Genomic DNA, 16,548 nt, shown 5'->3' with positions numbered 1-16,548 from the left:
TTGCCTGTGTGAGCCTGATCAGCTTTAAGAAATTCTGAGTCTCCATCTCAAGTTGCTGGAGACTTCCTGGGGGGGTCAGGATCTCACTGTTTGACAACTCCTACCTCCATATCAAAATTCAGAACCTTGACAAACTTCAACAATGAGCAGAAAGCATTAATGTGAAAGTGCAAAGCCCTTCATTCGAATAGAAAAAATCAAAGGCATGAGTATGGGATGTGGGAGACTATACTGGCCAGCAGTGCATGAGAAAGAGATCTGGGTGTCTTGGTGGATTACAAGTTAAGTAAGACCCAACAGTGTGATGCATTTGCAGAAAAAACAAATGCAATCATAGATTGCATCAACAGAAGTATACTGTCAAGATGAAGTCATATTTTTCTTGTATTTGGTGTTGATCACACAATATCTAGATAAAAGTGTGCCCAGTTCTGGATACATATTTTAGGAAGGACATTGACAAACTGGAGTATACAGAGTACAGCAAGCAGAGGAACATTTGTAGACATTGGGTACGTTTAGCCTGAGAGAAGACTATAGGAACATACAGTCAGGTCCAGAAATATTGGGACATCAACACAATTCTAATATCTTTGGCTCTATACACCACCACAATGGATTTGGAATGAAACAAACACAATGTGCCTTAACTGCAGACTGTCAGCTTTAATTTGAGGGTATGTACATCCAACTCAGGTGAACGGTGTAGCAATGACAACAGTTTGCATATGTGCCTCCCACTTGTGAAGGGACCAAAAGTAATGGGACAATTGGCTTCTCAGCTGTTCCATGGCCAGGTGTGTGATATTCCCTGAGTACCCCAATTACAATGTGCAGATAAAAGGCCCAGAGTTCATTTCAAGTGTGCTATGTGCATTTGGAATCTGTTGCTGTCAACTCTCAAGATGAGATCCAAAGAGCTGTCACTATCAGTGAAGCAAGCCATCATTAGGCTGAAGAAACAAAACAAACCCATCAGAGAGATAGCAAGAACATTAGGCGTGGCCAAAACAATTGTTTGGAACATTCTCAAAAAGAAGGAACGCACCGGTGAGCTCAGCAACACCAAAAGACCCGGGAGACAACGGAAAACAACTGTGGTGGATGACCGAAGAATCCTTTCCCTGGTGAAGAAAACACCCTTCACAACAGTTGGCCAGATCAAGAACACTCTCCAGGAGGTAGGTGTATGTGTGTCAAAGTCAACAATCAAAAGACGACGTCACCAGAGTGAATACAGAGGGTTCACCACAAGATGTAAACCATTGGTGAGCCTCAAAAACAGGAAGGCCAGATTAGAGTTTGCCAAACGACATCTAAAAAAGCCTTCACAGTTCTGGAACAACATCCTATGGACAGATGAGACCAAGATCAACTTGTACCAGAGTGATGGGAAGAGAAGAGTATGGAGAAGGAAAGGAACTGCTCATGATCCTAAGCATACCACCTCATCAGTGAAGCATGGTGGTGGTAGTGTCATGGCGTGGGCATGTATGGCTGCCAATGGCACTGGTTCTCTTGTATTTATTGATGATGTGACTGCTGACCAAAGCAGCAGGATGAATTCTGCAGTGTTTCGGGCAATATTATCTGCTCACATTCAGCCAAATGCTGCAGAACTCATTGGACGGCGCTTCACAGGATAGATGGACAATGACCCAAAGCATACTGCAAAAGCAACCAAAGAGTTTTTGAAGGGACAGAAGTGGAATGTTATGCAATGGCCAAGTCAATCACCTGACCTGAATCCCATTGAGCATGCATTTCACTTGCTGAAGACAAAACTGAAGGGAAAATGCCCCAAGAACAAGCAGGAACTGAAGACAGTTGCAGTAGAGGCCTGGCAGAGCATCACCAGGGATGAAACCCAGCGTCTGGTGACGTCTATGCGTTCCAGGCTTCAGGCTGTGAATGACTGCAATGGATGTGCAACCAAGTATTAAAAAGGGAGAGTTTGATTTATGATTATTATTCTGTCCCATTACTTTTGGTCCCTTAACAAGTGGGAGGCACATATGCAAACTGTTGTACTTCCTATACCGTTCACCTGAGTTGGATGTACATACCCTCAAATTAAAGCTGACAGTCTGCAGTTAAAGCACATTGTGTTTGTTTCATTCCAAATCCATTGTGGTGGTGTACAGAGCCAAAGATGTTAGAATTGTGTCGATGTCCCAATATTTCTGGACCTGACTGTATGTTGTTCCAGAAGACAAGAGAAGAAACTATCAATTTACATGACCAGGAAGCAAATTTCAGCTGAGCATCAGGAAGAATTCCCTAAACAATGGAATAGAATCTCTTGGGATATGGTAGACTCTCCTTTGCAGAAGATTAGCAGACGCTGGATAATTATCTGCTGGGGATGCTGTAGTAGTGGATTCTTGCACTGAGCAGGGGGCTGGATTTCTCCAGTCCAGAATTACCCAGTTACAGTGGCCATTTTTGAGAATTCTGGGAGTTGAACTCTATACATCTGGAAGTTGCCTATATTGGAAAGCACTGGCCTAGATCAGTGTTTCTCAACCTTGGCTGCTTTAAGATGGGTGGACTTCAACCCCCCAAAGCATGGTGGCTGGGAAATTCTGGAAATTGAAGCCCACTCACCTTAAAATTGCCAAGGTTGAGAAACACTGTCCTAGATGATCTCCAAGGTCCCTTCCAGCCCTTACGTTCTATGATTCTATGAAATCCTCAATCCATTAATAAAAATAGCTCTATACATATTCTGAAATGTGTGATTTATCTCATAATAAAACATAGGATTAACACCCCACTAAAAGCTAATTTAGTAATTCTATCAGATATAATCAAGTATCTTTAATTCAGATCAGGGTTCTTACTGATTAAACATCAACTGAAAATAATTTTCAGTCATGAAAACCAATTGAACCTCAATACAATTAAAATACCGAAACTGACATAAAAGTATTTTATTAAAGCAGCAATAAGGATCACATCTGTACATCCAGATGTGTATGTGTAAATGTGCATGTGAGAGAGGGAAGGAGGGAGGGGGAGGGGGAGAGAGAGAGAGAGAAAGAGAACATGAACACAAGCAATCAAGATTACAGAATACATACTGCTCAGGAAAATGTTTTTAAAATATCCCTTAAGTTACATTTATATGTTCAGAGAGACTTACAACCAAGTGCTGAGCAATACTGACTCACCTGTAAGATATTAATAGGGTAGCTCATTTAAAAACCTTGGTTAATGCCCCAACTTTCCTGTCTCACTGAAGCCCTTAAGATGGCATGCTACAAAAATGTAAACAAAGGCACTCTGGTGATCAAACTGACAACTAAGCTGAAAGGATATTCTGACTTACCAGTGGCTTGACAGAAGAGAAGGAAGGTGCTATGGGCATTAACATGCAGGATCTGGTCACTTAAGAAAGGTGGTAGCAGTGTAACTGGAGCAAGATCCGTGATAGACCAAACTTCGGGCTGGGGATTGCTGGGTGAAGGGAAATCACCTCCAACACAGGACAAAGAGGTAGCAGTAGGAAGAAAAGCTACAGAAGCTGAAGCTGTGGCAGAAGAGGGCAGAAAAGGAAAAAAAAAGAAGAAGAAAAGGGCACTAAGGAAAAAAGTTTGCAAGAAACACTTCACATGCCGAAGAAAGAATGTGCATAGGAAAGGAAAAAAAAGAGAAAAAATAGCAAGCAGAAATACAAAGGAAAGACGTGTGTTCCCTCTTCTTTCCATTCTGTGTCAACCAAATATGGAACCAAATCTTTGTGTATTTTACTGTGACAAAATCAATTTAAGGCTGAATAATAAAGATGGAATACAATTAATTTCAATATTTATTCCATGACCTTTCACATATACATAGTTAAAATAGAAAAATAAAAGCAAAATGAATCATACAAAATATAAAACTATTCACAGTAATACCATCTAAGAGAGGTTGGGGAGGGTTTCCACAGTTAACAAAAAAAGTTTGGAGACAACTTGGCCTACAGAGTAAGGAGATTTCTTGCTATTCCTAACCTCCCTGTTTCTTACGTAACACAAAGGAGACACACAAAAGACAACAAGATACTGGTATTAAAACTGTACAGCACAAAAGAATTTTACATACAAATAGTGCCACTGTGAACCACATTTATTTTAGTCCATGGAGAGATAAACGGTTGAAATTTTGGGCAGTTTTTGTCTGGTTTTTTTCTTCAGTTGCTTTTTCAAATGTTGATGGATGATGTGACAAAAGTGTGAAATTATTTGGCAAAATTGGCTATGGGACGTGTAATCTGATTGCTTTCCAACTGTGAAAAAAGTTGATAAACAAGTATCCTCTACCATCTCTTGAGGGACATCCATCAAATATTTGTCAAATTCTGCATTGTGTACACAATACACAAGGCTCTCAGAACTTGTGTAGTTTAGTGACAGTGCCTCCCATCATCCACTTAAAAAAAAATCCACAAAATGCAGTTAATGTGGCAATGTCTGACACCTTTTTAAAAATATCTCTTTTCTAAAGCTACATTTCCCCAGAATCCAAAATTGAGCACTTATAGTGATTACCATAGTAGTATCTCTAAAAATAATAAAACAAAATCATTTAACCAAAACTTATCCCTGAGAACCTTATGCAAATCTATCCAGACCTGTCCCAATATACATCATATTCTACAAAAGGTACACAAACTATTTGGGAAAACTTAAATGCTTCTTTCATCAACTATAGTTAACAGACAAAATACGATGACTGCAGTTCATTAAGCATTATAAATCACTAGTTGCAAAGAAATGTCCCAAACTGGACAAAAAGCCTATAATTTACCAATCTGATAAACTAAATATTATTTCCAATTTGGAATTAAAATGAAATTAGATTTTAATGGCAGTTAAATATATGCAAACGGTAGCTACTTAAATCCTTTTTGGCATGGATCTGCAAAAAGAGTTAATTTTACTTTCTATGAAAACAGGAAATAAAATAGTATGTGCAAATGTTAAATCATCCTTAAAGAAAAAAAGTTGAAATTTACAACTGGCCATTTAAAGTAAAAATTCAACAAACACATGAGAAATTAACATGGAACAAAATGGTTTTTAGAAAACACCAGATGGTTCTTTGTTCAATCCAGATATGAAATGACGAAGCATCATGGATAAATCTGACATATAGATAGCCCTTTGTGGCCCAGTTATCACATTTAAAATGCAGTGTATTCAAAAAGAAACAACTTAGAACAATCAAACTTTCATCAGAAAAACCGGGACCTGTTGCCTTTAATCAGCCTCAGCATCTGAGTCAGCAAATTTCAGTTCACACTTAACATCAAAAGGTTTGTCCTTGACATCTTTGTAAGACTGTGAATGGTCTTCATCATGCTGAATGTGGCCATTTCCATAGTCTGCTTCGGTTTCATAGCCTGTGTCATGTGCCGGCTTTGGATGTTCTCCACTTTGGGTCAGGAGACTGCCTGGCTCCACCAATGTCTCTTTCACACTTTGCTCACAATCAGAAAAATCCGCCTTGGGCTTCTTCTTCCCAAGTAACATAGCAGAGCGGAACTTCAGACACTGGTCTGGTAAATATCCTTTGTAACAATTGTAGACAAACAGACTCAGAAACAGCACAAAAAAGAACAAAAAGAGAAACATCAAAAGGGAACTATCATTTGACTTCAGAAACATGGTCTTTTCGGGGACCTCAAGAAGCGACTTGGAGCGTTCAATGTGGGAGGCAGTGCTCACTAGCACTGGGACAACAGGATTTGTTTCTATCCTGGCTGTCGTGATAGGTACAACTGGAATAGTTGAAATGTGAGCAGCTGACCCTTCGGTAGGAAAAGAGGCCACTCTGGATGCCTCTTTATTACCTTCTGTTTGTGGAACAGGCTGGTTTGGGCTCAGAGTGGTATGCTGGATTTTTTTCAGTTCCAAAACATGTTTAGCCAACACCTGTGAAAACTTCTGATTCTTCACTTTTTCTTCTGACAGGCACTGATAAACACCACTGTCACCCTCCGATAAATTGAAGATGAGCAATGCTTTCTCCAGAAGACGGTACTTAGGGCTTTCCACCTTTAGCACATCATCCTTGAATTTCCAAACCACCTGTGCAAGGTTGGATTTCTGAGAACATTTTAACTCTGCAGTGCTCCCGTGCTTGAAAGTGTGCTGCAGAGAATGCTCTCTGACTTTATCTGAAATAGCAAAATAAATGTGAACGACATCAGAAAGGATTTTTTGAAGAGAAGGGGAGACCAAGTCAGCCCATGTTGGAAAATCAAATGCTCATAATGTGAGTGCAGTTAGCCTATCACACCACACTTATGGTAGTATCCAATTGGCGTCCTTCTGCTGACAGAAAGCATCAATCAGGGTGATGCAATGGTGCCCTTCAAATGGCAGGCATTCGTAGACAAGTTTGGAAGATGGCACAGGGCCTGCAGAGTGATATGGTCTCACTGAAAAATCACCCTGTTTATTCTGTTGATGAATGCCTCCATCAGAAGACTTCAAAATGGATATGACCATTATTAGTGTGACATAAGGTACAACTTACAAAGGTGTCATAAATTATACCTAAGTTCAGCTAAACATATAGGCGTAGAACTTCTCCGCTGTTATATTTGGAAGTGGAAGGAAGCATGGAGAAAAATGTGTGAATGATCATATCAGATCAGAGAAAAAAGACTAACAAATATAAGTTTTATAATGAGCACTGTTATCACAGGAACAAATATGGTATACAGGCTTATCCTAAAAACAAACAAACAAACAACAATAACACAAATGTGGAAAGATAATGATCTCAAAAGATAGAAACATCCCTAAGAAATATTTGAATATAATCTTTGAAATGCACCTTTGTGATTAAATACTCTTGCACAGAAAAACTTGCATTTTAAAACAGCTAATGCTTCTAAAACAGCTCTTATGATTCTTGGTCCTTTGACAGATTAGTAAATATGCAAACTAAACCAGAAACAGCATCAACATATAGACAGGCTTTCAGTGTTCAGAGCCCGGTCTAATTAAGGAATGTCCTTTGTTCTGAAAGCCAGATAATATGTCAAATGTAGATTTTCCAAACAGAATCCATATGGCATGCAGAGAGCTTTTACTGATGCTAACACCTATCTTTGACTACAAAGCAGGCTTGAGCACGAACTGGAGTTGATGGGATTTTGGAAAAAGCCCACACTGCAAAAAAATTGCTTGGAAGTTTGACCAGAATTTCAATATAGATTACAGTTACAGAAGTACCACGGAACAGCTGTTATGACCAATAAATAATCTCTGCTGTTTTTTACTCATTTAGTGCATCATCCCTGGACATACAAAATTTGATTTTGGAAGGCAAGCTCTCTCAAGTAATTAGCTTTATTTTTTGTCAGCTTTGGAAACTCTTTCTCAGTGGATGAGGAACAGGAATCTAAAGGCTGTAACGTATCTCATAATTAAGGATAACTAAATAAGAACACTGAAGCCATGCTAGACAAAAATAGTCTACTTATGGGTCCATATGTAGGCAGGTTCACATAATCCCCTTGTGTGAGGCTGTTCTTTGGTACTTCTCAAGAGTTTCCGTTTATAAGACCCCATGACTTCATGTGAGGGCTATTCGTGGTTTGTGCAATTTGGCAATTCGATGATGGAGTTAATACTTGGTTATGATGACCACAGCCCCCTTTGCTTCTAAGATTTTTAAGGATGGTTGCAGAATGGGAAATGGAGCATGTTAAAAATATAAGCAATGTGACCATAGCCTGTATATTACATGCAGATATAAAGTACTGTCTACAGTAATTATAATGAACCAAACATAGGTATCAAACATTTATTCTGTGTTGTTTTTCAATCACTTATGAAAACAAATGCTTACCTGAGCAAGAAGAGGCATCTCCACCTATATTCTGAATCCAGTCCCTACAAACAGTAAATAGATAGCATGAGATACAATAAATTTGTCATATTCTATATGTTTTGCCCTACTACAAAATCATCCTTTTAAAAATCACATAAACGTACCACTAATAATAGTTAATAATATCCAAACAAATATTGGGGGGGGGGGAGACATATTTGCAGAAGGTAATACTACTTTTTAATAAACAGCTGCTCCCTGCAGCAAACAAATTCATGTAGAAAAAAAATAGCATGTGATGCTACTGATATCTTGTCTATCATGGGAAGCTGACATAACTGGCTAGATCAGCTACTCTTTCTCTCTGATTTCTCAATAAGAGAAGATGGTGTGCTCTGCTCACTGTTTTCAACCACCAGCTTTTGGCTATCTTAGCATTTCTGCCAAAACTCTGTTGTCACTTAATCTTGGGATCTATTATCCATCTCCATAGCAAGGGGAGATCTGTAGGCTGCCTTCCAACAAACAGAAGACTCTTCATGCACTAGGGTGACATTAAGTACAGAAAAGCATACAGGAAAAAATGTAACATTTGAAGCCAACGTGAGTGTTTGTGTGTCTGTGTACAGTCGCTTGGTATGTCAACCTGGAGGGCTTGGAAGAATTCTTTCCTGGTTCTATCAGCCAGCAAGTCAGCACAACCCATAGTAAACAAAAACAGCAAATCCCTTTTCTTGGGGTGGGGGGAGTAGGGAGAGGCAGCAAGTGGCCAAGGCAAAATAGGCCATGAGTGTCCAGGACAGACAGAAACCCTGCCATTTTCATCAATTCCCTATTCTCCTACCACTGTCAGCAGGCACAAATGGGTGATCCCAATCTAAAATAAGAAAATCTGCCTTTTTCCTCTAGAAAATATATGGTAAACAATAATTATGTAGATAATATATCTTGCAATACTGCTATGAAATGCAAATGAATATAAAAGTTCCAGTTGATTTGGAAAGAACAGTAAGGCAGGTTAGTGTGGTCTGAAGTTGAAGAGATCTAAGACAGATCTCAGTGCTGATTCAAGCAACTTGTTCTCTTACAGCCTAACTTGCTTATACATGGAAGTAAATATGTAAAAACGGCAGAACAATCAGCTGCATTTGGATGACAAAATAATAATTACAATATTTAGAAAAAAACAATCCTAGCTTGCTTTTTCTGGGCTTCCCCTTTCCTCTTTGGTACAATTAGAAATTGTGTTTTTCATTTATGACAGTTTGCCATATCATCCAAGTCTGGCAAACTATGATTAATCTGAAATAGGGCTTACTCAAAAGCATGGTTTATGAAGCTGGCTTATTTCCATAAAATATAGTCTAGTTTAATCGCATATTAGAATTTAGATGCAATACTAAAACATTACTAAAATCAGAAGTTCACATATACGCAAGAAGACAAGCATGTGAGCCCTGGGGAACATAACTGGAATTCTCATGATGACCTGAATTTGTAAAAGCAAAATATTCAAGGTATCTTTTACTTTGTGTTTTATATATTCTGCACTATGTTTTATAACATTTGGTTTAGAATGAAGTTCCTGTTAAGTTATGGTCTTCAATTCATATTATTTTCTCTGCTTCTACCAAACATGCTGAGTGCAATTTATATTATTTTTTTTCTTATGAGTGAATTCAGTTGGCCCTAGTTCCAAGTAAATATACACAGAACTATGTATTAAGGGGTAAAGTGTTGTGCATCCCATTGTTCACTGGAAGGCTGTACGTTTTTTCTCTTTTCTAAAGTATTTTTACAAAAACACTTTACAAAAACACTAAAAAAAAAAAAAGAAGAGTTTTTCACAAATCTTTTCTCTTCCATCCCATCCTTGTTATTTTTCAGATTTCACTAACTGCCCACATGCTCAAAGATTTTTTCCAGGTGAGAAAGAAGGGGCAATAGGCATTAGAACGAGAAATACAGTTTCAAAAGAATAAAAAAATATAGGACGCTCAGGATGTTGCATCTTGTGCAATGTGTGTATTTGGAATTGCTTATTGAATGACATTTCCTTCATTAGTTGACCCACATAAGAATATCTGATCTTCCTTGTAATGTATAATGTAGATGCATCTCAGTACTTTTACCTGCTAGTCTCACTTTCCTTGAAGATACCAATACAAAGGGATTTATGGGGATTCCAAGCACAATATGGATCTCTTGCCAGGACACAGTCTACACAGGTACCATACTTCTCACAAAACGCAACAGGTGACTGGACTACTCCTGTATTGGATCCTGCATAGAGATACTGCTTTCCCTGCAGAAAGTACAAGGGTAATTAGTAGAAGAGGCCATATTTCCCTTCCCGCCTCAAGCAAGCAGGAAGCTTCATAAAAAAAATTGGGCTACTTCTCAAAAGAAAACAGCACTGTTGAGAACTATCAGCCTGTGTAAGCCAAGAAACAAAACCACTGTCAAAACTAACAATATTGGGCTGCTATGAAGCTGAACTGATGAACAGGACTTCAAACTTCCAATCTATAATGACTCCAAGGACTTAACTGTGGATTTTTTTTTTACTATAAACTGGAAAAGCAATAGAAGCACCCAGCATCTGTGGTGTCTTCTGGAAGGAGTATTAAGAAGACAATTGTAGACTTTACTATTATTCCTCCAGCTGGTGATGCTACAACATTCTTTACTCCATTAAAGAGATGACTGTAATGTTAAAACAAGCCCCCAGTCCTAGTCTTTTTAGAAGAGAGAGCTAAAATAGCTCATCATTATTTTAAGATATGCACCACTTGGTTTAAAAGAAGCAGGCAGATAAGCAATGGGAATGAGCCTGTAACATCTTCCATAAGCAGGACTCATCCATCATGCCTGCTAAGCCATAATGTGGTTTGCTTGTTTATAGCCTGGCTTGTTGTGTGATCTCAGCCATTGTGGTTTGTAAGTCATAGGTAATGGCAGGGATGGGCAATCTTTTTCTGAGCTCTGAATGCAACCTGCTCTCCCAACAAACTGTAGGAACACAGTGGTCACAGATGGGGACCAATTGTTTTTACGTGTCAGGAAGTCTCTGGGAGGCCCACTCTTAAGCCCAGTCCCAATCAATTTGCTGTTTAAGTGCAGTAGCAAAATTGTCACACTAAGGTGGCTTGATTTCAAATTGTTTTGGGAAGATTTGGAGGTGTGGATGGAAATGGGAATGGCTTGTGTTCCAGAAGCTGTCTACTCCCATTCCTAGCATCATTTTTGAAAAACAAAATAAGAAAAATTCATGTTGCTGAAATTTGCTGCTGAATTTCAGGTTGCCAACCATGGTTTATTCAACAAAGCAAAGCATGTTAAACAAATTGTGGCATAGTACTAAGTGTGAACCTGGTCACAGGAAGCTGAGTTATGTCAAATTATTTGTCCATCTAGCCCAGTAAATCTTCACCCTGACACTAGCTCTCCAGGCTATTAGCCAAGAAGATTAAGGTATTGTAGACTTTTCAATCTTCATGCAAATATATGCTTATCTCTGAGACATCATATTCCCTCCTACCTACAGTCCCAATTCAGAAAGCTATACTGGTAGTCCTTGATTTATGATGGCAATTGGGACCAGAGTTTCTGTCGCTAAGTGATGCGGTCATAGAGCGCAATGTCATGTGACTGCATTGCTTACTGATGCCAATCCCTGCAGTCCCCCTTGCCATCATTAAGCAAGGATTGTGGGTCATTAAGCGAGTACCTCCTTACAACCTCCCGCCAGCTCCTAACAACCAAAGTCAGTGGGGAAGCCAGCAGGAAGTTGTAAGTCCCAGGTGACATGCAAGCAGGCTGGCAGGCAGGTAAGTGGCTGCTGCCAGGTGGGGAGGGTGTGCAAATGGCAAGGGAGGTGCAGTGCGAGCACATCAGGGTTTGCAGTGACTGCTGCTGGGTGGGGGAGGGTGTGTGGGGGTGCGCAAGTGATGGGAGAGGGTGTGCAAGTGGTGGAGGAGGGTGCATGAGTGGCAGAGAGGCATGGTACAAGCTCAGTAGGGCTTGGGATGGCTGCTGCCTGGTGGGGAAGGGTGCACTAATGGCTGGGGAGGTGCAAGAGTGGCGGGGAGGTATGGTGCAAGTGCAGCAAGACTCAGGGAACGTGCACAAGGGTGTGTGGGTGGCTGGCAGGGCACTGTGCCAGTGCAAAGGAACTGGGGGAGGGTGTGCAGATGGGGAAGACTTACCTGAGCAACTTGTGATTGTCCCTGCCAGCTTCCCCATTGACTTGGGGAAGTTGGCAGGGAAGGTTCCAAATCGCAATCATGTGACCACGAGACACTACAATTGTCATAAGTGCGAGCCAGTTGCCAAGTACCCAGATTATGATCACGTGACCGCAGAGGTGCTGGGATGGTTGGAACTTTGTTCGTAACCACCACTCATTCAACACTGTCATAACTTTGAATGGTCACTGAATGAGTGGTTGTTAACTGAGGACTACTTGAAATCTCCAAAAGACTGAATGAATACAGGATTACTACAATCTCCTTAAACTCATTTAGCCTTACCTTTTTTGAAGAAAGCAAGAGAGTCTGAATAGAATCAAATTTTGGGAAGAGCTGCGTTTCTTCAATAATATGCATTCCATTTTCATAGCTGATTGCTTTGTGAAGAGCACCTTGATCTGAAACGACAGAAGGCAACCTTTTTGACACCTGTGTTAAAATAAACACACACTGCCCATGCTTGAAATCTAACAGATTCCTTCTTCACAAGGTTTCAAAACCTTCTAGCTTCCTCTCCTTTTCCAATATTTTACATGGTGCTTTTTGCTATATAACTGCAGTTGCACCTCTGATCCAACTTTTATCTCATCCTTAGCTATTCATCTCTATTCTGTTAATCTTTGTTTTACATAAACTGCAGTGACTTATATATGCAGCACTTGAAAGGCAGAATTAATTATACAAAACAACTCTACTACCTCTATCAAACAAACATGCAATAATACAGTATCAGCAGCAACTGTCATCCCCAAAAAGAAAAAGCTAAAACTTTACCCTATGATAAAAGCTGGCAATGACATGCCCAGGATAATGCGCAAGAATTCCCCAACTGAAAAGATCGTCTCTCTTTTACCTAATTGCTGAATTTCAGATAAGGAGTTCAAGGACATGAAGGAGAACTTCTGAAGATGCATATATACAAGGAGGCAGTTCTTAAACTAATTAATCCTGGGCCCATTTTACTCCCAGTTTCAATTCACTGAAATTCACAAGACTGGATTGACCAATACAATGTGATTGTGAAACCATGGAAAACTCACCTGTACTGATGAACATGACATCATATAACGTGCCATTCAATGCACGGACTTGGTCCACCACAATCTGGGTATATTTCACATCACGCTTGATCAGTCTCGGTCTATGTCCAATTGGGGTCACAGAATCATCCATCAAAGGATGGTCTTTGACAAACTGTAAGGTTTTATCAGGTAAGTTGAGTGTACTCTTGAAATTTTCTGCTTTGGCCCCCTTGTTTATACACTGTTCCATGAAGAACAAACAAAACACATGCAACATGATTAGTAACACTTAAAAAGGAGTAATCAAAGCTTTAAAATAAAGTCTCTGTGTTTCAAACATTACCTAGCTGTATGAAGTAATGGTAGAGGTATAACTTTTCCAGACTGGATGAAATTAAGTTAAACTATGGGGGCATCATCTCACATGCCTTTTAATTTCTCTTAAAAGAGATTCTTTGGAAATGGAATAGCACATTAGGAATCTCAAAGATAGAAAAATTATTATAAGGTATGATCAACAATAAAAATGAATCTATCACGGTTTTAATATGTGCCATTTTCTTTTGTATTTTTTGTTTGCTGATTCCTTCTATCCCAGCTAGAGTTACATTGTGTGAGCTGGGCAGTTATATAAATGTTCTTATCAAATTGATAAGCATTTTCCCTCCTCAATTTTCTTATTTTCCATATATGGCAAGCTCTTAATACTGGACAAGCAAACCCAAAGTATACCATTATAATAATCTTAAACTAGCTAAATTCTCCTAAATTAAGCCAAAGGGGGAAAAGGATGTCCCTTTCATTTAAGACTAACCTAATAAATGCTTAGAGCAATCTGTTAGTGAGATTCCAATGTTAAGACCAAGACTGTGGTTCTCTTAAAAATTTCCCTTGTGCTCTCCAGAGATACAATTTGGCACATATTAGTGATGCTGTTCCTGCTGTTTAAATAAAGGTGACACTAGCAGCAGGCCAAGTAGTTTTATTCACTTTGTCAGAGGTGGGGGAAGTGGTATGGTAAGAAACAACTCACTATCGAGACTGGTGCTACCATTGTTAGGGGATTATCACTATTAAAGTCAGAGACCAAGTACAAGTGCATCTGAAATTTGAATAAAAAATGTCCATACAATTGTTTTTTAGAAATCGAGGTGAAGGAACAGTAACCAGTTTGCAGGTTATGCAGACTTACTGCTCCAGGCCGTGGTTTAGGAATCTCTCCATTGTATCGCAACCATTTTGTGTGGGATTGTTCAACTGTGGTGCTTTGCATGTACTTTCCTTTGGCAAAAACATCTTCTACTGTAGAGATATTGTAGGCACACACTGCTGATAGGCCAACATTGTTCCTTAAAGGAAAAAAAGAAGAAGATGGAAACTTATTCACCTTTTTACCCTCCTGTGGTAACAAATGGGTTTCTAAAACAAAAAGCTATTACTTACAACTGAGGGGTAAAAACCCCATAAATCACTGGTTCTTTTAAATTTGGAGTCTTTAGAATGAAAATATCGTTGACAATGTTGAAAAATAAGTTTTTATCTGGGACTGAGCAAAACAACCGGGCTTTGAGGTAGGAAGTCCATTTTTTTTGTAAAGTTCGATGTCCCCCTTGGTCCCCCTTGAAAGAAAAGAAAGAAAAGTAAGCATTTTCTCCATTCAAATCAGTATTTGTTTGAAACAGTTTTGCACTAAGTTAAAGCATCACAACATATTAAAATACAGAATTCTGCCAGGCCATTTTTACATTTTAGGCATATATTTAAAAAGTGCCAAACACTGAGGAGGAAAAGTTCCAGTCTTAAAACAACCACTTCCAACCTTACTAGAAATGTTCTGATTATGATATGGACATTTCAGCTGCAACATGGAGGTCTGAATGGTCTGTTTTGAGGTTGGAACAATTCTGGAATATATCTTTGAGAAAGCTTCAGCATGATATAATAGTCAGTATAGGATATTTCAGAATTGGAATGTTTTGACTTCAGAACATATTGGGTACTTCTATATGTACACAGACAAAGACACACACAACCACCACAACAAAACTTTTCAAGTAAATGAATAAGACTCTGTACGCAGCCTCTGCTTTCACATTATTATATACTAATAAAGGCCACTCAAGGTCTCTATAATGTTAGTGGTTGAGGGCTGCTGTGGTAAATACAACTCTTTCCCACACCACAAAAAACGTTGACATTAAGAAGAACTGCAACTAACTTCTCCCTGTGAAACTTAATTGACATCAAATTGGGAGCAGTTGAAGATATAATTTTATAATTCCATTTCCCTCTGCCTTTGTGACACAGGAAGAATAGTGCTTAAAAGCTCCTGGGCTGCAAAATAACAGGAGTGTCTCAGCCTGCAAATAATGAATTTTAAGCCAGAGCTTCTGAAGGAGAAATCTGTACTATTGAAAGAACTAAAATTTTAAATATCCCTGCTCTCCAGCTTTTGCTGTGGCTACACTTTTTAAGAAAACATCTTTTCCTAAGAACCAGCAGCAATGCAAAAGTATGTGTATATTTCCTCCCTTCCCTTCCCTTCCCTTCCCTTCCCTTCCCTTCCCTTCCCTTCCCTTCCTTCCTTCTTTTGAGTTATTGTTGAATCCTGGCAACTGCCTGGACAAGACTGCAGTTTTCTTGGCAAGATTTCAGAAGAGGTTTGCCATTGCCTCCTTCGTAGGGTTGAGAGAGAGTGACTGCCCCAAGACCACCCAGCTGACTCCATGCCTAAGGTGGGACTAGAACTCCTGGTCTCCCAGTTTCTAGCCTGGTACCTTAACCACGACAGCAAACTGGCTCTCATATTTCCTTATCCCTACCTCTATAGTTCTATGCAAAAGAATGGGAATCCAGATCATATACTGTATTTGCTGTGCTACCACTTCAAAGCAATGACAAGCTGTCAGTGGGCAGAGGAGCATCACTGCCACGCCAAAGTGCATTGCTTAGAACTGCTGGGATATCACAGATCTTGTCGACTTCATCAGTTTGTATTGCTTAATTATATGTTGCAAATTAAAAACAGAGCCTAAGATTTTAGGAACTCCCCCACTCTTCCACCCACAAGAAAGAGTACAAGGCAACAGGACCATTAACTGTTCATGGGGAAAAAAATCACATTCTTTCATGGTAAACAGGTCCCCAATAAAAGGAACTTTTTTGCTATACTCGCATAAAGAGTGGCAGAAGCAGATTCATTTTTCAAAACTGTGCAGTTTTCTCTTGGCACAGAAGGACATATTCCAGCCAAACAAGTTTGATATTTTTGACGCCAAGTGTCCACTATTTCCTGATTCCCTTGGGGTTACTACAACTTATAAGCATATATAAGGAGAGAGACGTGTGACAGTCCCATAAAAGTCCTTGGTTTTATAGGGCACCATACCAAACCCTTGGTCTTTTTTCTTTTCTGATTTTCATAGACATTTAGCATAGTGAGT

General features: G+C 39.4%; 1 protein-coding gene across 7 annotated transcripts in view; it reads right to left on the bottom strand.

The window, feature by feature from the left end:
* The window catches only part of SEMA4D (semaphorin 4D), a 124,602-nt gene that overhangs the window by 20,972 nt on the left and 87,082 nt on the right, over positions 1-16,548 (bottom strand). For 4 of the 7 annotated variants that reach the window (XM_025163637.2, XM_015887281.3, XM_088130233.1 and 1 more), the window contains 7 exons: positions 14,549-14,724; positions 14,298-14,454; positions 13,124-13,346; positions 12,366-12,481; positions 9,966-10,138; positions 7,852-7,895; positions 3,719-6,166 (listed from right to left, as the gene is read on the bottom strand). In XM_025163637.2, the coding sequence (XP_025019405.1) occupies positions 5,247-6,166; positions 7,852-7,895; positions 9,966-10,138; positions 12,366-12,481; positions 13,124-13,346; positions 14,298-14,454; positions 14,549-14,724 (1,809 nt within the window). In that variant the 3' untranslated portion in view covers positions 3,719-5,246. Of the gene's footprint in view, positions 1-3,331; positions 3,533-3,718; positions 6,167-7,851; positions 7,896-9,965; positions 10,139-12,365; positions 12,482-13,123; positions 13,347-14,297; positions 14,455-14,548; positions 14,725-16,548 lie in introns of those variants that run through there. The other 3 variants (XM_088130235.1, XM_088130236.1, XM_088130234.1) reach the window with 1 other exon arrangement.

The sequence above is a fragment of the Python bivittatus genome, unplaced genomic scaffold, assembly GCF_059951505.1.
Source record: "Python bivittatus isolate LINGU-HERP-01145 unplaced genomic scaffold, Pbiv_v1 ctg000850_np1212, whole genome shotgun sequence".
In the NCBI taxonomy this organism is placed as follows: Eukaryota; Metazoa; Chordata; class Lepidosauria; order Squamata; family Pythonidae; genus Python; species Python bivittatus.
This window is presented reverse-complemented; position numbering and strand designations above follow the sequence as displayed.